Source organism: Syngnathoides biaculeatus, chromosome 6 (genome assembly GCF_019802595.1).
Source record: "Syngnathoides biaculeatus isolate LvHL_M chromosome 6, ASM1980259v1, whole genome shotgun sequence".
In the NCBI taxonomy this organism is placed as follows: domain Eukaryota; kingdom Metazoa; phylum Chordata; class Actinopteri; order Syngnathiformes; family Syngnathidae; genus Syngnathoides; species Syngnathoides biaculeatus.
The window spans coordinates 18,314,291-18,340,137 of record NC_084645.1 but is presented as its reverse complement, the minus strand read 5'-3'; the positions used below and the strand labels follow the sequence as shown (position 1 = coordinate 18,340,137).

Below are 25,847 nucleotides of genomic sequence, written 5' to 3'. Positions count from 1 at the left end.
TTGATCCTCCTCTCGGTCTTTTGCCTGGCAGCTCCATCCTCAGCACCCTTCTACCAATATACTCACTCTCTCACCTCCGGACATGTCAAAACCATCGAAGTCTACTCTTTCGAACCTTGTCTCCAAACATCCAACTTTGGCTGTCTCTCTAATGTGTGGCTTCATACTGTATACTGCATAATCACTTTAATATAAAATGTTTCTTACAATGCAATGTTTCGGTATGTTCAAGATCGTGGTTCAAGATTAAAGATTAAGAAACATATATTTAGTAACTGTTATTGTATGTATATCTGTATCAGTGGACATGTTTCATCTCAACCATTATTACATTCCCGGGCAATCAATTTACACACAATGGCCTGTAAAAACCGAGATGTGTAAAATTACTAGTATATATGATACTCAGAGCAAACTGGTTTTATGACTTTGTAGAGTTAACCCCTGCTATACCACGCTTTTGGGGGGTTTGTTGGTCTGTTCAAGAATAAATATATGTCGACAGTATGGGGATGAAGTTAAGATTAATGAAGAATATTAGGATTTACTGATCAGACTTCGATTACAAGTACAGTATATCCGTTCTCATTGGGAATCGAGAATGGAGAAACGAACCGATTAAAACAGGACAAACATTTCGGTTCTTGCGGGATCGTTCAAATATTAAAAAATTGGTTCCAAATTCTGATGCATATTCCACCAGCCCTGAAGAGCAAGCAGCAAAAAACAGCAAAGAAGATGGTGCACAAAGCCGTGCTTGTGTCCAAAGACAGCAGTGAATAAGTGTCATGTTAAAATAAATGACCAGTAACCTCAGTGCAACACTTGGATTATTCTGCAAAGGTGGCTTTCACGATGTGTAGAACTCTGCGTTCTCTCCCGCTCCGGGCCTCACCCTCCCTTGCGGGGAACTTAAGTTAGCGGTCTGATTGGTAAACATATCTGCCTCACAGTTCTGAGGACTGTGATTCAAAATTTTTAAAGTTTGCATGTTCTCGCCATGCCTCCGTGGGTTTCCTCTGGGTACTCTGGTTTCCTCCCATATCCCAAAATCATGTGTGATTGGTTGATTGAAGACTAAATTGCCCATAGATATGAATGTCAGAGTTCCTTGTTTGTGTGCCCTGCATTTGGCTGGTGACCAGTTCAGGGTGTATCTCATCTTTCACCCAAAGATATCTGAAATGGGCTTCAGGATGCCCGTGGCCCTCGTGAGGATAAGTGAAACTAAAGATGATGAACCTAGGGATGAAATAGTGAAGTGTCCAGTCTCTCTTGCTAAAATGCATGTGAGTGATGTACAACGCAGCAGGGAGGCACCCACTCAAAATATCCATACTTTCTTCTTTATTCTCACTGATGTGCTCTTTGTGGAAACCCACTTTGACATTGACAATAGTGGCAGGATTTTTTTTTTTCAATAATAGTGATAAAGTGCAATATACTGAACACGTGGAGGCTCAAAACCCGATATAGGGTCACAGTTTTTCATTATAAAGTGTCCATGTCTGCAGGCTTTTTTTTTTTTTGCGCAACAGTTCACTCTCTCCAGTTGGATTCGTCCAAGTTGCACAGCTTTTTGAAAGCTTTCATGTCATGTTTTTTTTTTTTTCCCGTAAAATCGATGATGGATAATTATAAAACTTTTGCAAGGCAATATTTTCTATTGGGGTACAATTTTTCTTGTGGTCAATTTTCCTTGTGTATGCCTATTTAATATCTGACTCTTGGAGAATATTAATTTCTATACTTCTAGTTTCTATACTACAAAAATGACTTGCTAAATGCACAGGATGTTTTCTACTTCTATGCCATATCATATTCAGCCTAGGGATTTTACAAACATTTGTTTACTTAAATATTTGGACCTACAAAGCAATAAGCAATTCTTCCACCTCTAATCTTTCTCACCCACCTTCTCTAAACTTTATTTTGTTTGATTTTGCTCATTCGGTGAAGCGTTTTGTCATCTGGAGGCTCAGTGGAGCGTGTAGTGGGAGACAGAGCTCAGTTCTGCTTTAGTGGTCTGTCGTGGGACGACAGAGTGGTTCCATTACCTGGAATATGTTTCTGTCAGCAGAAACACCTCCCACTGTGGGGGTCCTTTTGCTCACATGCTGTGGACAGAACCTTGCATTGCCAGCACATACATGAACATACTGTATTGCACATACCTGTACATCCATGCTACAAGTTTCAGCAACTGCATTGTGCTGTAATAATAACTCTTTTTATCCCATTTATTATTAACTCACATGCTTTAAGCACATGAAAATAAACACAACATAAATTACAACAAGACAAGAAGTCATCATCCTCTGGCCCCCCAAGCATTATACAAGTCTAAAACAAAACCTGTATACCCCTCAAAGTATATTCACAATGTATTCAACGTACTGCCCAAACCAAACCCTAACCCTAGCATTCTTTGCAACATAATGTACAGAGAAAACAAACAAACAAAAAAAGCATGGTTGCAGGATTAAGACGAAGTAGTCCGAGCACCCGTCCACTTTTTGGAGAAGTGCCCCGATTTTATGTAAATTGCCCCATCTGTATAAGGGCAAATATTTTAGTCAGGTTTGGAACCGGAATAGGTCAGGTTATTGAAAAGCCAAGGTTAGTATTAAGAAAACATAAAACTGGCACAAGAGGGCATTGGAATTCCATACAATATTGGTGTTTGCACAAGAAAGCCCAATGCAAATCAAAGCAAATTTATTTGGATAGTGCATTTCATACGTAAGGTAACTCAATGTGCTTTACATGATTAAAAACATTCAAATACAAAGAAATACAAGTGTTTGAAAATTAAAAGGTACAATTAACCCCAGGCCAACAAGTAGAAATGAATGCTGCTGCTGCTATAGAGAAAAGTTGGTCATCCCAACTTTTAATATCCTGCAAACTCCCCCGCTGTTGTTAATAGATTAAGTTAGCCACGAGAAATTAAAAGTCGACGCCCCCAATGATCACGAACATGCAGCTGTGAGAAAACTCTTTGAGAGAACTGATGTCACAAATAAAGCACTCACTTTATGAAAAGGGATTCTGAGAACACGTTTAGATCATTTTATGTCCACAACAGCTGTTGTATGCAAAATAAATAAAACAATGGTGGGTGTTTGGGTGATTCATTTTAAATGCCAGAGGCTGCAGCCTGGCACAGCAAGACATGCAGATTTATGTTGATTCAGCTCAGTCCTTTGCCACCTACCATAGACCTCTCAATATAAAAATTATAGAAAAGTGTAATGCATGTTGGTGCAGATCCAAGTTCAAGGACATACCTCTTAGCTAACGGTCATGTTTGATGATACAATGCATTTGTATACAGTGTGAAAACATGCACTCTCATTGGATCTTACTTCTGCTCTTCATTTTTTTTAAAAAACAATTTCTCTGTTTTCTCTGCCCTTCGCTCTGCACTGCACCTTTCTTCTTTCCTCAAAAGGCTTTTGGTTCCATTAAAAATTCATGCAAGTGAAAATCGAAAAATACTGTATAAGCAAATGGAAAGGGGCAAGTCACGAAGACCAATACAGAAAATGTCTTTCCTCAGAGGGGAATTTCAAACTATGAATGAATCCAATATGAAGACAAATTTGAAGCACAATATTTTTCTTCTTAATATGCTGAGTCAAGGGAGAAATGTTTAGGAAATCTAAAAATGGAGACAAGAAAGATCAGTAGGTCTCAGTTTTGTGTCAGTGATGTATCCTTGTGGACTTCAAGGCCTCAGAAGAGGCTTTAGAGTTGGACGTGAAATTGGCGGACCAATCATGACCAGTACAGTGCAGAAATAGCAAGACAATTGACAAAAAAAAAGTTGATGAAGGGGGGGAGAGATCAAGCTTGACAGAAATATTGGGGTTTTCATCCTGGCCTGGTTGCCTGAAAAAAATGTGGACAAGCTGATAATGTTGCAAAGACCAGGTCTCACTGTCATTGCACACGTGAGCGTTTAATCCTCCAGCAGAACAATTGACTCCCCATTGGGACCACTCTCCAGCACCCCCTCCAAGGACTCCAAAAAGGCTGGGTAATCTGAACTGCTATTTGATGCAACATCATAAACAACATTCAGGACCCAAACCCAAGCCCGAAGATGGAGGGACACCGCCCTCTCATCCACTGGCGTGAACCCCAATGTACAGGCCCCAATAAGTATACACACAGCTGCTCAGCACCTCTCAGTGTGGGCAACTCCAGAGTGGGAGAGATTCTATCTAGATGGTTAGTATCGGAGCCCAAGTTGCGCATGAGGCAAGCCTGACAATATCTAGTGGTAACTTCTTTATCTCGCACACGAGCTTGGGTTCCTTCCCTTCCAAAGAGGTGGTGGTCCACGTCCCTAGAGCCAGTTTCTGTTGTCTGGGATTGGATTTCCGAGGTCCAAGGCTTCAGCCACCACACAGCTCACATTGCACCCGGCCCCTATGGCCCCTCTCACAGGTGGGGATCCCATGGGAAGAGGGAACCGTGTTAACCTTTCGGGCTGTTGACAGCTGGGTCCCATGGTTAATAGTGAACCCCTCAAAAAGTCCCATTTCCTAACAGTGAAATATATATTGTAGACTAGCCAGACATGATCTTTCACAGATCAGGGAACAGATCAGGCTTTCAAAAATAGTTTCTGCTCTAAGTCTCTAGTCTTCCATTAATCCCATGTACTGTATTTATCAAATGCCGTATGTATTTGGATCAATATCTAAATCTTTAGGAAAAGTTTATATATTTTTCCTGTTGGACTCATTCCTCATTCCTTCATTGTAAAGTTATGGGGAAACCTCTAAATGATTTTTATCTACCAGGCAGTTGCATCCATATAAAATATATGTATTGGTAAAGCTGGAAATGCAATAAATTGTACATTTTCGTGTGGCCTCTGTTTCCGAAAATTGCAGGACTGCAACCTTTCCATTTATTCTGAAATATTTATTGTGTTACCACCGAGTATATCAAGGAAAATAAGTAATGCTATTTCCCACAAGAGTTGGAAGTTTGAACTTCACCTTCATACATTCCAAAGTATTTTTCAAAGAATATCTGTGTGAAGGCACACGTACTGTATGTCATGAAGGCCAAGCAATGAGTACCATTCAACAATGATTTTACTCTCACTTGTCAGAAAATAATTTTTCAAGTAAAGTACATTTTCTTTTTGCCTGGTCTGCTGTGATTTAATCCAAACATGACAGTTGTGTTGATTTTAGAATTGTGTTGGAGTTCAGCTAAGTTCAGCAAAATGATACTTTGTCTCCATGCAAAATGGGGCCCACCAGTCTGGTATCCTGTTATACACAATCATTATGCTTAATACTGCTACTGAGCAGGACTTTTGCTTGGGCCTTAAAGACTAACATTGTAAAATTATTCTTTGTTATTATTATCCATCCATCCATTCTCATTATTGTGTTCACAAAGGTTGTGGGAGTGCCAGAGCCTAACCCAGCTATCTTTGGGCTGGAGGAAGGTTCCACCCTAAACTGGTCCACACAACTGTGAGGGAGTCGCTCTCACCAGTTCCTCACCATGCCGCCCATCATAATTAACTAACTACTGTACTACAGCAGTGGTGCAGTAAACTGGACGACATGTCACATTGATAAATAATATCCTGCAGGAAATATGGTAAGGTTCTGTGGTCAACCCCCCACTCATAACCTTTGCATTTCTTGACTTGCTAAATAAATAATATGAATAAGAATCTGTACGGACTTGGAATTAAGTGGCTATTGCTGCTATTTGATGCTCAGCAGCAAGACGTACACTCCCCTCCTGAGTTCCCACTGACGTTATTTTGTTTTTTAATCATCCTGAAAATTCTAAAGTACTTGAAGTCAGAGTCTTTTGGTTATTGATAATTTGATGAAACATCTCCCACAGCTCATTTATTTCCTTTTCACTACTATCGCTATTTGCGTTTCAGTTTTAGATGATTTATGTGTCACTGCTGAAAGACTGGGATGAACTAGTCTTTTAAGGGTGTTGTCTTTATTACATTAATCAATAATGCCAGATATGAAAGACCAGTTTAATTGTTTCATTTCTATGTTGGAACTATGCCTTCAGTCTGTTTTTCTTCACTGACTTTTTAAAATATGCAATATTAAATATTATATTAAGGCGGGACTGGACGACTATTTAGCACATTTGCCGTACAGTTCTGAGGAGCCAGATTCAAATCAGACCTCACCTGTGTGGAGTTTGCAAGTTCTCCCCATCCCTGTGTGGGTTTTCTCCAGGTACTCTGGTTTCTTCCCACACCCCAATAACACACATGGTAGGTTAATTGAACTCACTAAATTGCCCTGAAGTGTGAATCTGAAGATAGCTGGGATCGATTCAAGCATGGCCACAACCCTAGAGAGGATAGTCTGTACGGGAAAATGGATGGATGGTTATTGATTTAAAAGGAAAGGTAATATTTTTCAGAATATTCTGATTTAGCGGAATAATCCTTTCTCACCAATGTTGAAAATATGGAGGATTTTTTGTTTTGTCTGGGAAAAAAAATACCTGTCCCATACACTGTAACTCCACTTAGGAAATTTAATAATAACCTAGTTCACATTCCACTAACTATTCCCCCACCTCACCTTTCCAAGTCGGACCAGGCCTCACTTCTATTTCATCATCTATGGAGTAATCCCATGTACTGATATTCCCACTCACCTCTCTCTGCCTCCCAGGGTGCATATCTGGATCATGCCACTCTCAGGCTCGTAATAGCAAAGCATTAATCAAATTCTGTCACTGCAGTAACAGGGACTTGCAGCCTCTTTTCTGTTGTATTTTTAATTTGACAATAAATCAAGGTGTGCTTTTGACAAATGACTGTAATTACAGGAAAGGCCATTACTTTGAATGGATATGCAAGTGTGTATGGTATTTGAGTATGCAGGTGTTTTTACATAAAATAAGTCTGCAAATATAAACATCATTCCATAATTGTCTCTAATATTTGAAAGGGAATTATGATTGACATTAACCTCCACCGAGTGCTAAACAAAGAGCTGATGTAACTGCATAAGACAAAGCAACAAAAGGAAACTACCAATTAATCTGTCTTTGAAATTCAGGTAGACAATGGGATCACTCTTTCTGTCAGATAATTAATTCTACATCTAATAACATTTGGATGAAATAACAAATATGGCTGTCATTGTAGGATTTTATCATGATGGTTTCTGGGCTGAGGTGTTGAAAAAAAAAATCAGCTATGCTGTACTGTATCGCACTCTGTATCCTGCAGAAAAGTTGGGAAAAGTAAAAAAAAAAAAAAAACCCAAATGCTATTAAACACGTCCCCATTCACAATTGTCTATAATTGACTGGTGACCAGTAAAGGTTGTACTCCACCTTTTGGACTACTTAACTTAATCATATCCATTTATCCTGTTATTTACAAGGTAATGTGTACATCTGTTTTTGACCACTTATTCTATCCAAGGTGGCTTTGAGTTGGATGCAGGGTCCATCCTGGTCCTGTCACCTGTCAATCCTGTTGCACAGATGGACAAACAACCATTCATGATCCCAATCGGAACCATGGAGAGTTTAGACTCATTAATTATCCTAACATTTATGTTCTTTGTGAATGACGGATGTTATAATTTATGTTCCAGTGATATTTATTTATTGGCTGCACAATCCCTCCACAAACTAATTTTGTATCAACATAGTACTGCATCGATGATGTGACTTCACAGTTTACACAAAACAGAAGCAGATGTTTTGAGCAGAGACTTTTTTCTTGTATATTTTTGGGGCATTTTTGATTGGTGGACATGCCTAAACCCTCCTCAATTGAAAACATGAACAGTGAATGGAGGAGAAGTGCTATTTTGGGGGAAAAAAAGTCATCTTTGTAGATAAGCATGTTATTTGCATGCACGCAGTTTTGGGATCTGCGTTCATGTGATGTGATGTTACGATGGCTCCCCATTCTGTCAACCCACCTGCTGCTTAGTGTCCGACTGATCCGTGAGCCTGCCAAAAGGAGTGCACAGCACCCATCTGCAATCAGTGTACAATTGGCACTGATTACATGCTTGTTCTCTACGTGTCTGTCTTCTGTCTACTTCCTCAACACATTAAGTTTGGCGTCCTTCCTGTCATAAAGGTACGACTATGTGCATCCGTCATTGCACAGGAAAAACTAAATTCTATTTCGGATGCAAATTGCAGTACATTGGGGAGCTCCAACAAATCGCACTCCTGGACTAAACTATACATGTTTAATTCAACACAGGCTGTTCACTTAGAGGCTACTCATCAATTAGTAACGTGGAAGTTTAATTGCGGCTTTAAAAGAATTTAACAAGCACATTTTGGCAAGCAGAAGTAAACTGTCAAGATGAATACTGCATTATTTTTTTACCAATTGTTGGCATATCTTGATGTTGAATCAGATTAATTTGAATTTCATGCACACCCCCTTGGATCATCCAACACATAACTTTTTTTTTGTTTGTTTAATTATTTAAGGCAATTCCTGTGTAAAATTGAGTGCCGTGTTGAGTGCACGTTGGTAAATAAATCAGGACTTTAATGTTAATTTTGTTTTGCAATTGATCCATCATGCAAGAGTACATCCTCCACTACTCGCCAAGTCAAATGACCCCTCCGTACAGGGCACTAACCACGCCTCCTGAAGTGACGTCACGCCACATGCGCTGACATCAGACAAACAATTAGCAAAAATATCGGCGCAGCAAGAAAAGAATAGAGCGAAACTGTCCAATTTACCGGCTCATTTCTCACTCGCATTCTTAGCTAACAGTGAAATATCATTGAAAAGCAGACAGCAGGGCTTCAAGTATTTCAGCGAGCGGTATTTCAATGGTATTTACATGCATATCGACGGAGAAACCATTGATAAGAGTGTGAGATCTTTCCAGAGTCAAAGGAAGACCGAGAAGCCACATAATATAATATATTATAACCCAAAGACGAATTCGTCATTGACAGTTTCCTATTTTCGTGTTACATATCACACTTGTGTGCAGAATCTGTATATGTATCTGTATAGCCGTTTGTGAACCACCGTATGAAGGAAAAGAAGGCGAGGCTTGATTTATGAGTTGTTTCTCTCGCTTTCTTTGTGTAACGTCACGCGCTCCCCTCAATAATTATTCTTGAATTAATGCCGAACCTACGTACATCCCGACCGAGTACGACAATCACTACTTTAGTGCACGTCGAAGGCTTTTAGGACTGCTAGTCCGGTTTAGCTTAGCTCATTAGCCGCGAACAAAGAGACACGTTTGTGCAGTCAGGTCCTCGCACAGTATCGCTCAACACAGATCAAGTGTGTCAATCATTCACACGTCGCTATGTTATGCAAGCGAAGAACTGCTAATTCATTTATATGAGACATGTATTGAAAATCAAATATAGGGCATACCTTCGTGCAAACATAGTCCGATTTACTGTAGCTCTGTAACCGCCGAATAGACACGTTTGTGCAGTCAGATCATCGCAAAATATCGCTTAACACAGATCAAGTGTGTCAAGCATTCACACTTAGCTATGTTATGCAAGCGAAGAACTGCTAATTCATTTATATGAGACATGTATTGAAAATCAAATATAGGGATTACCTTCGTGCAAACACATCTGTTCCGGTTGATGGATTCAGTTGAGCTTGTGGTCTTCCACAAAGTTTGATCCATCGAAGACATTTTTCGTACTCTGTCTTCTGTTCCGGTTGATTTCAGATGGATTCAGTTGATGATGCGGTCTTCCACAAAGTTTGATCCATCGAAGACATTTTTGGTACTGGGTCTTCGGTTTTGGAAAGGGTACGAATTGAACTCCACCAACTAGCCTTTCAGGATAGCTGTCGTCACTATTACAAAGGCCGTGACTACACCTCTTAACCATATCTATTGTTAAAGAACCCAAATACGCGATAAAACGCTAACAAAAGCTATACTGGACCATGCAACCTTGTCTGAGGGAACTGCGAGTCCAAAAAGGGGTGAGGTTAATGCAGATCTCTGGCCTCTGATTGGTCAGCGACGCGGATTGCGCAATTTCTACGGAGGGGTCAATTGTAATTACATTCCCCTATGGGGAATTTCTAGTCTCCATTCAACCGAACATACATATTTGAGGAGGAACAAAAGGGCTGTGAATAACTTTGATGGTTTCACCCTGGAAGATGTGGTTTCTTGAGAGCTTATCGAACGGCCAACCCCAAATGCAGTGCCGGATATTTCCCAAAATACAGTATGGTTTCTGTGCATGCTTGTGCTGCTTTTTTATGTGTGTGCGCGTGTGCATGTGTGCGTGCACGTGTGTGTGTGTGTGTGTGTGTGTGTGGTGTGTGTGTGTGTGTGGTGTGTGTGTGTGTGTGTGTGTGTGTGCATATGTCAGTTTGCCACAGCAATACTGCTGAAGTGTCATTACAGTTGGCAGCTATTTTGGGCTTGGGTGTTAAATGCAAATGTCATAATAATTAAATATTCCCCTCTCTTTTGTAGTCTGTATGAAAACTGAACTGCATGATGCATTTCATTGGTGTCACATCAAGTTTAAGTTTGAAGTAGGGTTAGTAGGGAAATGGTTACATTGTAGATGCTTTTTTTTTTTTTTATTTTTTTTTTTTACATTAGTTGACATATAATCTGCAATCTGATTCAGGTTCCAGATGTGTGCACACAAAAAGGCCCTTATCATGTTATCTCTGGGTTTTTAAGTTAATTTTCTCTCCTGTGTCCTTATTTCCCCACTGCTTTTAGATGACTATTTACCAACTGATAAACACTGTTCTGTTCATACAGATTTGCAGAACTGAGCAACTGAAGGATCAAAGCTCATTTCATTTTCAGACATTTGCTCTATCAGCTGAGTGGCACTCAGACACTATTCATGCCATCAATTACGTATCACACATCAGCCTTTCTTGAACAGCCCTATAGAGCTCATAATTTAGAAATATCCTTTTGTCTGGACCCAACAGAGTAACCAGTACTTCATATTTGGCACATATTTGTACTTTGTGACCAGCTAATTAATGTGTACTTTTGTCACAAAGGGGTAGGCGTGTCTTATTGATGGTTTTGTTATTTTGCCCTGATGTCTGGAATGTCTTATTACTGTAAAGTGATAATTCCTCAACCGAGAGTAAAACTGCAGAATTGGAAGGCGTAATGAGAAATGCATAAACGACTGAAGTTCCACACAGAAGCCTGCCAGCACTTCAGAGCATAAACAGTGGAGAATCCTGGTGGTCTTTTGGGCTTTCTGGAAGCGAGACTGGGTCAGAGGCATATTTTATGCTCTTGACATCAAATTTAGAGCTCCTTTAGTGTACCACAGGCATACTGTATAAAATTGCTCGCCAAGTGTGACTACATTTTTCAGAAAGGAATATTTTCAATGGGCCACATTTGCCAACTCAAAGAACTCAAAATAATAATTAAATAAACTTAAATATTTATAGAAGGAAGTTAGGAACCACGAGAAACAGAATAGTGCTCCCCCCTACATCCAACATACGCTAGTTAATGTAGTCAGAAGTTGTAAGTTCTAAACTCTCCTCATTTCCACTGAGAGTTTGCAGAGAGGGGGAATGTTTGTTCTCCCAGTTCTCATGTGGGTATTCTTTGGGTATTCCAGCTTCCGGCCACATTCCGAAAACATACATGTTCTCTTGACAACTCTAAATTAATCAAATGTATTCATGTGAATTGTTAGTCAGTGATTGACCAGCGACAGGTCCAGGAGGGCAGCTGAGATTGGGTCCAGATAATCTGTGATCCTAAAAGGATGGATGGATCTTTTTTAGGTGAATAGCCTTCACATATCTTTACAGAACTCATCCAGCTCAGGCTTGTCAGTGATTTTATTCAATGTCTAAGGTCCACACTACGGAAGATTGTTCAGCATTGAAACAAGTGAGAAGAGGTAGTTGATTGATTTTTGCATTCTAAAAAAAAAATTAAGAAAATGTTCTTTGTTTTTTAGTAAACTCATACTGATATGTTGCTGAGGTAATAATCTTTTGTAGCCCAAGAATTATAGTTGAAATATAAAAGTAGTTAAGAGTTTGAAAACAAATAAAGAAAAAAGAATAATTCTTACTTTGGAGTAGTATAGTCCAGATGACTGATGGTTTTACTTGGTATTATGCCATGTAGACTGTCAACAAGTACGTTTTCTCAGGATGAAATAGTAAATTGACTCTGTAAGGCACAGAGCTTCTACAACGTTGTGTGCCCTGTTGTGCTTATTTTTCCCTTCACACTAAATTGCACAACAGTCCATTGTTAAAGCCCAACATAAATATCAAGCCGAACAGAGTCATGTGCAGTAGGCGGGGGGAAAAGATGGGTGATGGGAATTTTTTCTTTTTTTTAAATCCTGGGGGCAATGGAACTACTCTTTTTAGCTTGATTTCCACATACATATATTTCATGGGTGACACTACTCCACAGCTTCATGGAAATCGGTTGTGTACTTTTTGAGCAATCAAAAGATGTCTGTAAAAACAACACAAAAAAAAAAACAAAGAAATTACTTCTCTCTACATTTTCTTGATTGATTGAGGTAATTAATCACATACAATATTAAAGAAGCCAGCAAAGGGACGTTTTTTCGAAAAAACACATCATTTCCCCTTGAGGTATTACAAGGACTATAATGAAGAAAACTGAAATCATTACACTAAACTAATAAGCTTACTATTTTTCTTTTCTCTATGTCACCCTCATTGTTTGTTTTGATTAACAAAGCCAGATTTTACAGTATCACAACACATGTTCATAGATGTTAATTTAAACTATTACTACAAAGCAGGATTGTTGGGGTCATTAGATGTAAAGGTATTATCGGATTCTTACAAAGATAGTCTGTTCGAGGCATTAATAAATATTCATGATCCTTTTTAGTAAATTCTTTCAAGCAACTCTTTATGCATGAGGCGAATACGTGCATTCTCGTGCAATCAAAACACCAGAAGGCCAATCTCTATTGCCAGACAAAGCAGTGGCTGTGATAATGAAGGTCTTATTCACTGTGTCTTGCCTTTTGTTGGTGTTTGTGGCTAATGGACATCAGAGAGAAAAGGTGTCTGTTTTGCATCCTGGTAAACACGGGTGATATTAAATAAGGTGCTGCGACGTGTCAAGGAAAATGCACACAAAATGATGGCAAAGACTGTACGTGATGCTCTTGAATCTCGTTAAAATATTTGAAGTCCGACATTATCCCTCCTGTTTACCTTATTTTGTGATGCACTGTGTTCACAAATGAGCTAAAATTGAGGTACAAAAGTAGGGACACACTACAGTAGATTAGCCCGATGCTTATTTCAGAGAGATGGACACTACACTAATTTAATTTAGCATTGAGAACATACACATGATTGCGAGTGTAAACTGTTTGGAAATTAGTTACATCAATTTAGCTTGGCTTTGCTCCAGCAATGCGGCCACAGCATCTGGAGTTGCTGATATGTGCCGCCGCCTCGCTATTGTGATGCAGCTGTGAATCTACGTAGCGATACAGCACATTTATTAAATCATGCAGCAAAACGGGAGGGCTGAGATGGAGCTGAGGTATTATTTTTGTTCCTTGAAAATGAACAGGATTTTACTGTCCATTATTATGTTGGCCCAATTTAATACTTTGGCAAAATTCTGACTTCTCTTCATGCCACCGTGCGATTAGGATTGTAATTCAGTGTCTCATATTATGGAAAACATGTTTATTTGATGTCATTTTTCAAATTGATTGTGTTGCCATTCATTCAGCTGATTACACACACACACGGCATGCCTGCATCTGTTTTGTTGGAATATGTTTCTCTCACAGAAGACGATGCGATTAAGCATCTCAATACACTGCCATCTGTGTTGGCTATATTTAAGATGAAACTTCCCATATGTTTCATAACAATTCATATGCTCTAGATGTCTAAAGAGCAGGGTGAATATTCACTAGTGAAGTAAAAAAAAAAAAAACAATTACAATACTGGTTGACACTGGTTGAGTCACTGATGGTGTAATTGCATGGGTTCCTGACTTTGGTCCAGACACTGTGGTTGGTTTCAGTGACTGTATCGATAGGGGACCTGTGACTGATTGGCCACCAGTTCAGAGTGTAGTCCAGCCACTGAAGTTGGGTTGGGTTAGGCTCCAGCACTCCTGCAACCCTTGTGAGGATAAGTGTCTTGGAAAATGTATTGACCCAAGAATGCCCTCGCTGTTTTTATGTGAGAGCTGCTACTCGGAGCTGTGGGAGACCGAAGCAGAACGCTCCGTTTAAGACCCATACAAATAGAGCACTCCAATTTCCTGCAGTGATGTGATTCCAGGGTACTTTACCTCTGAGTAGCACTGTATAATTTGCCAAATCGCATGAATCTTGTTCAAAATGTAACCAAATTTACTGCAGCTCTTCAGACTTAAAACCAAGTTTAAATTTCAGTGATACTCGTTAGAACAATGAAAGGATGTGGCCACTGGCATCAGTGAGATGATGTGAGATAATTTAATGAATGATGAAACAATCGCAAAAGAAATTATTGGACACTGATTGTCAGCAAAGTTCCAATCTGATTGTACCTGATTATTTCAGTTTTCTCAACTTGAAGCATTCTTCTTTTATCTGATTTTTATTACTTTTCAAATTTACACCTTACATATTGTAAAGTTATGACAATGTATCAATATGTTCTTGATCATACTGTATGTCCCATCTCTACCACTTTGGATGGGATCATCAGGTCATGTTTATGGGTCATTATTCAAACAGTGCTTGTACATTCGTGCCTTTTTGTAACTGCAGAAAGACTGGGTAGGCATCAACTATACTCAGAAAGATGGTTTATTTCTTCTATAACAGTTCCCGGCTGTATGTGTTACCCTTGGGTCACATTTTTCTAAACTTTAATTTCTACGATCATAGCTATGGAGATGACACACAATTATCTTGAACAGTGTCCCCAGATGACTACCGTTCAAGTCAGGTGTTGAGGTGCAACCGTGCCGCCATTTACTTATGATGCTGCAGATGTAACCTGGTTAAAAATTGGCACACGTAAAACTTCAGTATAATAGCATAGCAATTAGGTTATAGGTTTTCTTTATGCAATGTGGTGGAATGTCTGTTAAACTGTATGTGCTGACTTTGTTTTCTTTTGGACGGATTTGTATTTAAATGCGTTTCATTCATTTGTGAAAAGGAAAAACTTTTGTTTGTTGATTTATAGCGGTAACATGGGTTTGACAGAGATAGATAGATAGATAGATAGATAGATAGATAGATAGATAGATAGATAGATAGATAGATAGATAGATAGATAGATAGAGATAGATAGATAGATAGATATATAGATAGATAGATAGATAGATAGATAGATAGATAGATAGATAGATAGATAGATAGATAGATAGATAGATAGAGAAAGCTGGACGGTGTGACCAGGAGAAGTGGCTGAGAAAAAGGACAAAGACAGTGAATGGTGGACATTTATCAAAAGTTGATCAACGTGTTCGAAAACGACTGTTGAAAGTTCAACTGGGATAGTGTGTCGTTTCAGTGAACTACTCAAATCACGCCATAACGTGGTGGAGTTAGCCGCTACCACAGGCTAAGTGCATGCATGGGACTTGGCTTGGACATGAGCAACCAGCTAACAGTAGCTAGCAAGGCCTGTGTGTTGGACCAGGAGGGAGAAGACAAGGGCGCTAGCGTCGATATAATGTGGCTAGCGAGGCCTGTGTTTCGACTTCAAGGAAGAAAAAAAGGACAAGGACCGTGAGGATGCTGGACAGAGGAAAAACCACATTCAACTTTTTCACACCTGCCTGGGGAAGCACCGCAGTGACATTGGGGTTTGAATTTCGTTTGCTTTGCCGGCTAGATTCATTTTTGTTTGGGCCCTTAGCTTAGGTTAGCCTAGCTCATGTGTGCTGTGTGTAAGTGTTTTGTTCAATTTATTTACTGATTGACTGTTTGTTGAGTATAGAGATTTGCTTTTCTAACCTGTTATTAAATGTTCACACTTTTTGTTACATAACCAGGGTTAGGGCTAGGGTTAGGGTTAGGTATCTGTAAGACAGTTAGAAGTGGGCAGTTTATATGATAGCTGGGTTATCTACATTAGTTAACCTTTACACATAAGGGAAAGATTATTTCAGAGACTTTTTGATAGAGAATTAAATGCACAAGTAAAGAGTAAAGTTGTAATAGACATTTAGAGTAATTCCCATTGAGTTAATTTATTAGTTTCCTACTTTGGAGTGAGGAAAGAACCCAGGTGGCTACCTCGTCGAATTATTTTATACTAGAGAGGCGCTACACAGACAAAAGGAAGAAGTTGCTAACAGAGGTGATGTTATCCCCAAGTGTAAAAGTTTTTAAAATCCAGGTTGAAAACTGTTTTTCCCCTCATACTTTTTAGAGTATTTTAATTTTTAAAGATATGTTTTGACGGTACGGTGGAGAATCTGTAAAGCGTTGACCTTACAGTTGTGAGGACAGGGATTCAAATCCCGGCCCCACCTTTGTGGAGTTTGCATGTTCTCCCCGTGCCTGCGTGGGTTTTCTCCAGGCACTCCGGTTTCCTCCCAAATCCCAAAAACATGCAACATTAATTGGACACACTAAATTGCCCCAAGGTGTGATTGTGAGAAGGAATGGTTGTTCATATCTATGTGCCCCGCTAATGGCTGGCAACCACTTCAGGGTGTACCCTGCCTCCTGCCCGATGATAGTTGGAATAGGCTCCAGCAGTCCTGCAACTTTTGTGAGGATAAGCGTCAAAGAAAACGGAAAATTGTCATTTTATTGTTTTACCACCGGTTTTAAAATTTTAGTTCTTTTTGCTTAAATGCTTTTAATATTGTAAAGCAAATTGAGTTACCTTGTGTATGAAACGCGCTACATAAATTTCCTTTGTTTTGCTTTAATAGATATTAGTACTGCTGTCAATCTGGAAGATGGCAGAGAAGTTTACTGTGCTGGCTCTCATATCGCCGTAATCTTTTTGTTTCTATTGCTGACCTCTTTTGTGTGTCTCTTTTACATTGACACAAATCAGCAGAAAAAATACCTCTCTGGATATTGAGGCTCACTGATCGGAGCACAAATAAATCCATTAGCTCTGCAACTCCGTGTTTAGCAGAGCAAACAAATCATCTATTTGTGCATGGCGAAAGATGTATGATTGGAATTAGCTGTCTGAGGGCCCAACTACCATCGACTGTGCACTGTTTGTTGAGTTACTTGTCAGACACTAAGCTGTTAGTGACAGATCCACTTCGTAAATGCCAGCTTATCATAATCAGCTTTAACACAATTTCAAGCTGTTGATTCGACACAAAATCTCTGTACCTCTACTCAGTATGACTCAGTGCATCAAAGTGTTACCTCCTATGCTTTGGACCCTTTTTTTTTTTAACATAGCTTTCCAAAATAACCCGTGAACAATAAACTTTATCGGAATGACATTTTGTAACAGGTTTTTGAAACAAGTGTAGGCATAGTATGTAATTTAAAATAAGATGGAAGCAAGATAACATTTACACAATGAAAAAACAGTTTCCTAGTTTCTCGATAATCCTTTTAACGTCAGTGCTTGTTCCTTTCATACTGACCTGATAGGGAAGTCCTACCATTAAAAGTTAAATCGATCATCCATCCATTTTCTTCCACTTGCTGTCTCCTCTTCAGAGTCACAGACGAGCTTGAATCCAGTCACAGACACAGAGACACCGTTACCCAAGTAGAACAAAAGAAAAAAATTGTAATATAAACTTCTTGAAAATGCTCATTTCTTTTATACATAGGGTTACATTTAATACAGCCATGTTTTTGTTCTTTCCTCTTTGTAGTTTTATTTTTTGTTATGAGAGCTCTCCCCCCGTTGCAAATTAATGAGCATTGCGGCGTTATCTTCCTTTAAATCTCTTACTTCATTCATTTCTTTGTGTTTTCTTTTTCATAAGTTATTTCATGTCTTTAATGTCAAATTTGAGTTATAAAAGACATCTTCCTGCATGTTTTTATTAGACTCTCTTACTATTCCTCAGTTAGCCAGTTTCTCATTATAGCTTTTACAGTATTATGTGGGTGTCTTTTTTTAAGGAGGGTTTACAAAAAGTCAAAAGGAAAAAGAACAGTATAGAATTTGAATCATGATTTAGATCTTCTGTGCCTTTCAGATCGACCTAACTGCTGCTTAGCCATGAAAAAGATTTGCTTCATTGTATTTCTGGATTGCATTAAAATACAATACCTGTAGATCAATTCCAGTTGATTTTTGTAATTGTGTTGCTTCAGAGCTCTTAAGGACAAATACTTTGGTGTGAAGTTGCCGTACTGGGCCTTTAAAAGGTAACTAGAGATCAGGAGGCCCTTGCTATCCATATTATTAAAATAAGTACATTTTTGCTAACACAAGTTGAGCTTCACTATTAACCCCTCCTCAATATTTTGGGTTGGAACAGTTATACTTGGACTGGGCAATTCTCTGAGAAGTCTTTATGACCCAATATCATCATTGTCAAGTCATCTACTCAAAAACACTCACTGTTGCATATTCATTAATTCCATCATATCAACTTCACATACTGTATATCATGTCAAAATTCAAATCTATCCAAAAATCCCTCAAAGGGAGCAAAGAACATGGACATATGAGTAGCTAAATTACATCTTCAATAAAAAATAGAGGCATGTAACTTAATGTATCACATTCGGAATATGAGGATGTTTAATAGCGGAATACACCTTTTTTTGTGCCTGAGGGAGAAATACAATCAACATTCTGATATACTGCATTCAATATGCTACAGGTATGCGCACAAGATGTCAAATGCACAAGAAATGTTCATGCACCAAAGGTGATGCACCACCATGAAGGTCACTGCACCAATGATGGTGTATATTGAGCAGTTTGGGGCTGATCAGTGCTCTACAGGCAAAGAAGCAATTCCCGCATGTCCATGCACCAAATCTTTGTGTCCATCATCTTCAGTCTTCATGGGAGGTTTTGGTCTGAAGTAAAATTTTAATCTCCAACTTGCAAATAGTCACTGAGTGTCTTCAGTGTGGGACATTGGTGACCCTAATCCATGTTTTGCTCAAATGCGTGGGCTAGCAGTAATGAAAAGTGTTGGTAATAAGTAGGCTAAGTTGTGTTCTGTCATTGTTGTCTGACTTCAAAGCTGCCAGCTCACCATGCTCCCTTTCAAAACCACCCCCTCCCTCCAAAACCTGACAGCATTAGAATACCATCAAACACTCTTTGGCTTCCTTCCTTTGAAATGGCACTGACACTGTTTGGCACTGCAATTTGTAGACTCTAAAGAGTGTGTTATTGAAATAAATCTGAGGCCTCTAAAGAGGACGGAAATGAATACATCTCTCATGTGTTGGATCAGATTTAACAGTTTAATATTGAGACAGCCTTGGCTACAAGAGTATGAAACTTGTTGATTTTTCTATTGCTCAATGTCCTGTCATGTCCTTATGGCTTCAATTTCTTTCTGCTCACATGTGCATTATTATCTCAGAGTATTCTCTCATACCATCTGTCTATATGGTAAAAAAAAAAAACAAAAAAAAAAAACAACAAAAAAAGCAATCTGTCCGCAGGGATGACTTTAAAGTGTCTGCACCAGGTGAGATAAAAGACAGATGTCAAAACAGTCACAAAGGTTAAGTGTACTAAAATGAGCGCTCTGATAAGAGTTCAGACTATTAGTTTTAATGGCTCAAAGATATTGTCTCCACTAAACATAGTGGGAGGGAGGTTGGATGACTAACGGAACAAATGGGTTCTAAATCCCAACAATATATATCATTTATAGGAGATCGATTAGCCGCAGCACTCTCAAAAAGTAAAAAAAAAATAAACAGTATTGTCTTATATATATATATATATATATAATATATATATATATATATATATATATATATATATATATATATATATATATATATATATATATATATACAGATGCTCAACTTTTGTTTTAGTTATGTTGCGAACGGCTGAACGTAATGTGAAAATGAATGTAAGTTGTTACTGTATATTCCAGTCATGTGTCACCATTCATATTGTAATATACGATAGTTCTGCTTATAAATGGTATTGACGGTCGACGGAGGCATTTGGAAGAAACATGCAACGTTCAAGTTTTTCATCAGCATCAATTTTCCTGAAAATAGCCACCTTCACTTCAGATGAGAAGGCTTGTCTCTTCTTTCGACTACCACTATCACTTGTAGATTTTCGCTTTTGACCAACTATATTTGCTTAGGGTTACAAATACCCAAAACAATGCATATGTAAACAGAGATCACAGGTACATCGTCTTAACACAAGGGTAACAAACGATGGGAAGAGGCAAGGCACGTTCAGTATCCGCCATGTAAACAATGGACGCGGTGTCAGACGTAAAATAGTTTGAACATCTCGTACCACGGACAGCGCGGTAAACTAAAAAATTCACACACAAAATTGTTTTTTACGAACTTATTTCACAGTCAATTCAAACATAAAATCGAGAAAACGTAAAACGATTGAACGTAAGTAGAGGAGCATCTGTGTGTATATATGTGTGTGTATGTATGTATATATATATCATTGTTTTTCTTTTAATTCAAACATCTGCTCTGGGTTAATAGTAAGCAATACAGCCATGTATTATTCATAAAGACAACATGGGTATGCTTTTTAAATATTTTATCCCTGTAATTGTTCTTGAGAAAGTAACTTTCACAGGATTTAATTAATCATGTTTTCACTTCAAACGCTGCAGTAACCTTCCATTTTTGTTGTCTACGTTTCTATGTGGCGGCATGGTGATCAAGTGATTAATATCTGCTTCCCACATTCTCAAAACATGCTTGCAAGGTTATTTGAAGACTCGAAATTTGTCGTTGATGGGAATGTGAGTATGAATGTCTGTTTTGTCTTTTTGTCCCCTCTGATTGGTTGGACACCACTTGAGGGTGTACCCCGCTTCCTGCCCAGAGTCAGCTGGGATAGGCTCCAGCTCACCTGCGACCCTCGTGAGGATAAGCAGTTAAACAAAGTAGATGGATGGATCATTCTGAGCGTTTTCGCTTTGCCATCACTGATAATTCTGACTGTGGTGGCATCACAAAACACACAGCCATACACAAAAATAGACTTAAGTGTTTAATTTTGGAGGTTTTTCTAAATTTCCCCTATGATTGTCATAACCCAGACATTAGGTACAATGCAATTTCCTGTAGATAGATTAGGATTCCCAAACACCTTTCAACATTAAAAGTTTTGTGATGGACACATGCGAACATATTGTATAACATATGTGCATGTTGCACAGATCCTTTTTGTGTAGCTACATTTGTAAGGCCAGCAGTGAGCATTAAATGGAAAAAAATTAAAAGGCAGACATTTTGATGTTTGTGTATTAAGAAGAAAAGCTTCTTTCTCGCTGTTGATCATAGTTTTTCCTTTACAATCAGAGGTAGTCTGAAGTGTACAGCGGTAACCTTGATGCAAAGAAAGCCCATCGGTTTTTCATGGGAATAGGGTAGTTTTGCCGAAGCCCATCTTATACCTTGACAAATGGTTACTTACGGTATTTTCCACACTATAAGGCGCACCTTCAATGAATGTCCTATTGTAAATCTTTTTTTTTTTCATATATAAGGCGCACCGCTTTATAAGGCACATAGAATAGACGCTATAGTAGAGGCTGGGGTTCCGTTATGCATCCATTAGATGAAGCTGCACCAAAGACTCAATATTGATCCATATATAAGACGCAGTGGATTATAAAGTGCACTGTCGGCTTTTGACAAAATTAAAGGCTTTTAGGTGCGCCTTGTAGTGTGGAAAATACGGTACTTTTATGTATGTTTTGTTCTCTATCTTGATCAGAAGGGATCTCATCCATATTTGACGAACTAAGTACTTTTGTCATTACAAAAGTCATTTCACTATGTTCCTAGAAGAACATGAAGCAAGTATATTTTGCGCTTTTTTGAACATACTGTATATTAGTAATGTTCTTTGGCTTGTATGTCAATATATTTGTGCATCTATATTCAGAACCAGATGGGGTACATATGCTAGCAGAAAGGATTCGTGCCAAGCAGGAATTAAAATCCTGCTAAAAACAAGTTATATAAAGCAGCATATGTTCTGAGGCGGACACTTGGAGCCTTGTTGCGCCTTTGTTGTGCACTATGAGACCCACACAGAGTTTCACAGCACAATGTGAATCCTTGTTGCACCTGCCTCCCTCATCAACAACACGAGTCCGCATCAACATTTGCTCACTTCCTGTGGGATACCTCCCTCAAGGATCCACAGTGGGGGAGGACAAGGAAATCATGTTGTAACAGGGAGGTTAGTATGTAGGAGTGGTTTAAAAAAAGAAAAAAAAAGGATGACTGTGACTGGAGTCTGTTAGTATTCCCGCTGCATCCAGTCAGCATCAGTCAGGCGATACATGCTCCCATCTGAGAAGTAGGCCATTCAAAGCAAATCTTTGTAATACAGTGGAACCTCCAGCCGATCGTGCAAATTTGTGGCATTCCGCTAAAACCTTCCTCGAGCAATGTGGTCCAGAAGTTAAAAAACAAACAAAACAAAAAAACGGAAAATTGGGTGTTGACGCGTCATCGTATGTGACATGACATATTTTGAGTTTTAAACAATTTTGTTATGGCCTCAAATATTTTACTGTTCAACAAAGAATAATCATACCGTTATCATAGTCAAACTAGAGTTCTTAATTACAATTTCAGATGATTAGTTTCATAGCCTGAACCCATTACAGCTCAAATTCTAAACAAGTTATTGTCTTTACTAGACAAAGTAGAACTTTCCGTCCATTAAAAGTCCTCTTTTTGAAAGTCTTTCTTGAGCAGTCCCATTTTGAATGAATATAATCCCTCTTTAATGACTATTGATCAGCTTATTCTTTATATGCAACGAATATTTTTGGACATAACCAGGGTCTCACTGTATGCTCACAGTTGAGCATGCATGATTTTTGTGTTAACAGCTACTTCCAAATTTGAAAAAAAAACAGTGAGTCATAAATATTGGCGATTGGAGGGGGCATGTGAATTTGATCTCTTTTGGCACTTTTATTGCAACCAGGCTCTTCAGAGCATCGTGATATTGTTTGCTGTGTATTTTTATCTTTAGGGCATCTGTTTATCTGTGCAAATATTGTGTGGGTCATTTGGTATACCCTCACGTTGTTTTCTCCACAGGGAAATCAGTCACAACAAGATTTTTTTTTTTTTTTTACTTGATCGTCTGATACTCCCCATTATTTTTTTTTTTTTCTGCAGTTGAATTTGATGATTGTGCTGGCAATGAGGATGTGGCCTTTGAAGTGTCTGATACCAGCTTCCGCGTCGACAACCACCTGAATTTGGTGCCTCTGCGAGACGTCACATACAGGGGGCCGGTCATATTCATCCACGGGATTAGTGCTCGTGCAGATGACATGGCACAGGTGGACATAACTGGGCAACTGCTCGAGTCCCCGCATGCTCTCAAGGTGAGTCAACAAAATGTGAAACCAAAACCTTGGATTGAAATGCATTAAAATATGTAGCTTGCGAGCTTGCATATGCTAATCTAAATGTACGTACCATGCATCACATATTAAATTAAGTATATTGTAAATATTTATCCATCCATCTGTCCATCCATTATCAACCGCTTTTCTGGGTTGGAAAAAATTATTATGATTATTATATTATTATTATTATTATTATATGCAGCCATATGGGTAAATGAAATAAGAAACTGAAGGCATTTGGGTGGAGAAATAATTGTATGAATAGGATTACTTGCTACTACTTATGCTTTAAATGTTTTATTTCTTTGTATACAAAGCCTTTTAATCACATTGAGTTGCCTTGTGTATGAAATGCACAATATGAATATGCTGTACTTTATGTGGATTACCCTTATTTTATTCAGTAATGTCATTTTATTCGTACGTCTCTGCATCCATTTCCTATACCCGTTAACTTCACTAGGGTCATGGTTCAGCTGGAACCTTTTCCTGCTGACTTTGGGCCAGACTTGGGCTACAGTAGTCACCAGCAGCCATTCACAGGGCGCTTTTAGAAAAGCAACTATTCACACTCACATTCGCATATCAATGCAGTTTATACTGTAGTCTTCAATGAAAACCAAAAAAAGAAGCATTTTTCTTAAATGCGGGAGTAATCTGGAGTAAGTGGAGAAAAAGAAAGAAAAAAAGAAATAGATTAACTTTACATAGATTAACCAACAATCCATCCATCAATTTTGCTTATCCTCAAAAGGGTTGCAGGAGTACTGGAGCCTATCCTAACTATCATTGGGCAGCAGGCGGGTTGCACCCTGAACTGGTTGCCAGCCACATGGAGACAAGCAACAGTTGCACTCACAATCCCGCCTAGGGGCAATTTAGAGTGACCAATTAATGTGCATGTTTTTTTGGGAAGTGGGAGGAAACCGGAGTGCCTGGAGAATACCCACACAGGCGCGGGGAGAACATGAAAACTCCACAGAGCGAGGGCTGGGATTGAACACGGGTCCTCAGAACTGTGAGGCCAATGCTCTACAGCTGCACCACCGTGCTAGCCTTAACCAACAATATATTTTTGAATGTATTTGTAACCGTGCAATGAACCAACACCACACAATACACACTCCAACAGAATGCAAAAATTTCGTTTACAGTAAATGTTATTCATTCCAAATGACCCCTCAGTATTGTTGCCGTTCAATTTCTTTGGTAGAGAAAGTTAATTTGGGAGCCAACAAATACGATTTAACACCAGTGTTCCGTATTCTCCATCGCCGAAATTTTGTTTTGGTCATTCAGACTACAGTGACTTGATTGGAAAATGCTCCTAGGGACCGAAGACAAATTCTGTGTTTTCTTTTAGCTCAGCACTCAGAGATTTTCTACCTTTGGTGGAACGCCGTGCTGGCCTAATTTCTCCACCTTTGCCTTTATTTCATGGCAGTCTCTTTGCTTTTTACTTCTCACCGCAGCCTTCCCTGGATTATAGTGACAGAGTTGCATCAAGTTTACTACTATATGGTCTTTTCAAACTGCACTTCCATGTTTCCTTTCAAATGTAGTAGCTGTCTTGACATTTACACAACCTAAGCTAAACTGTTATTGACAAATGCATTCAACTTGAAAGAGCTAGCTACCGTTAACTGGAACAACTAAATTAGGTAAAAATACATTTCAGTGAAGTGCTCTGTTTTTAAAGGCCTTTTCACACGCCACTTGTTTTTCTTAGTGTTCACCGTGGGGCAGCACACAAGGACAACAGTGCCCCAGTGCAAGCTTGTGCATACTTGTAAGTGTTTGTGTTTCAGCCAACCTGGGAGTAACAGAGATGCTTTTCCCACTGGTTAGGCTGTGAGCACTCTGAAATCACTCTGCCGTACCATCTTATGTCACTGCACTTGAATTAAAATGTTTTTAATTCAAGGGCACGTCATGGCAAATGCCCACATTGTGTATCACGGCGTTCCATCAGGATACCCTCACAACTCATGCGGTACATAGTAAATGGGTTCATCAGTGCAGTACAGTGAGAAAAGTCCTGAATTAAAAATTATTTTTTCCCCAGAAAATCTGGATCAAATTCCAAATCGTATAACTGCACTACAAAGTCCTGACTAAATAACATTAAATCATTCTCTGTCTGGACACTTCAAATCTACACAAATGAGATCACGAATAAGAGTGGTATGATTATACTTTGTAAAAAACATGCACTTGTCTGCAAAGTCTGTGTAGTAGCCAGTCGATCTACCCCCGCCCAAAAAAATCACTTTGAATTGAACAGC

The 25,847-nt window shown here is 38.9% G+C and overlaps 1 protein-coding gene across 1 annotated transcript in view; it reads left to right on the top strand.

Annotated features, from left to right (window-relative positions):
- The window catches only part of cdh13 (cadherin 13, H-cadherin (heart)), a 289,553-nt gene that overhangs the window by 89,564 nt on the left and 174,142 nt on the right, over window positions 1-25,847 (top strand). Inside the window, exon 3 of the mRNA XM_061822507.1 lies at window positions 23,327-23,538. Coding sequence (XP_061678491.1) covers window positions 23,327-23,538 — 212 coding nt within the window. The remainder of the gene's footprint in view (window positions 1-23,326; window positions 23,539-25,847) is intronic.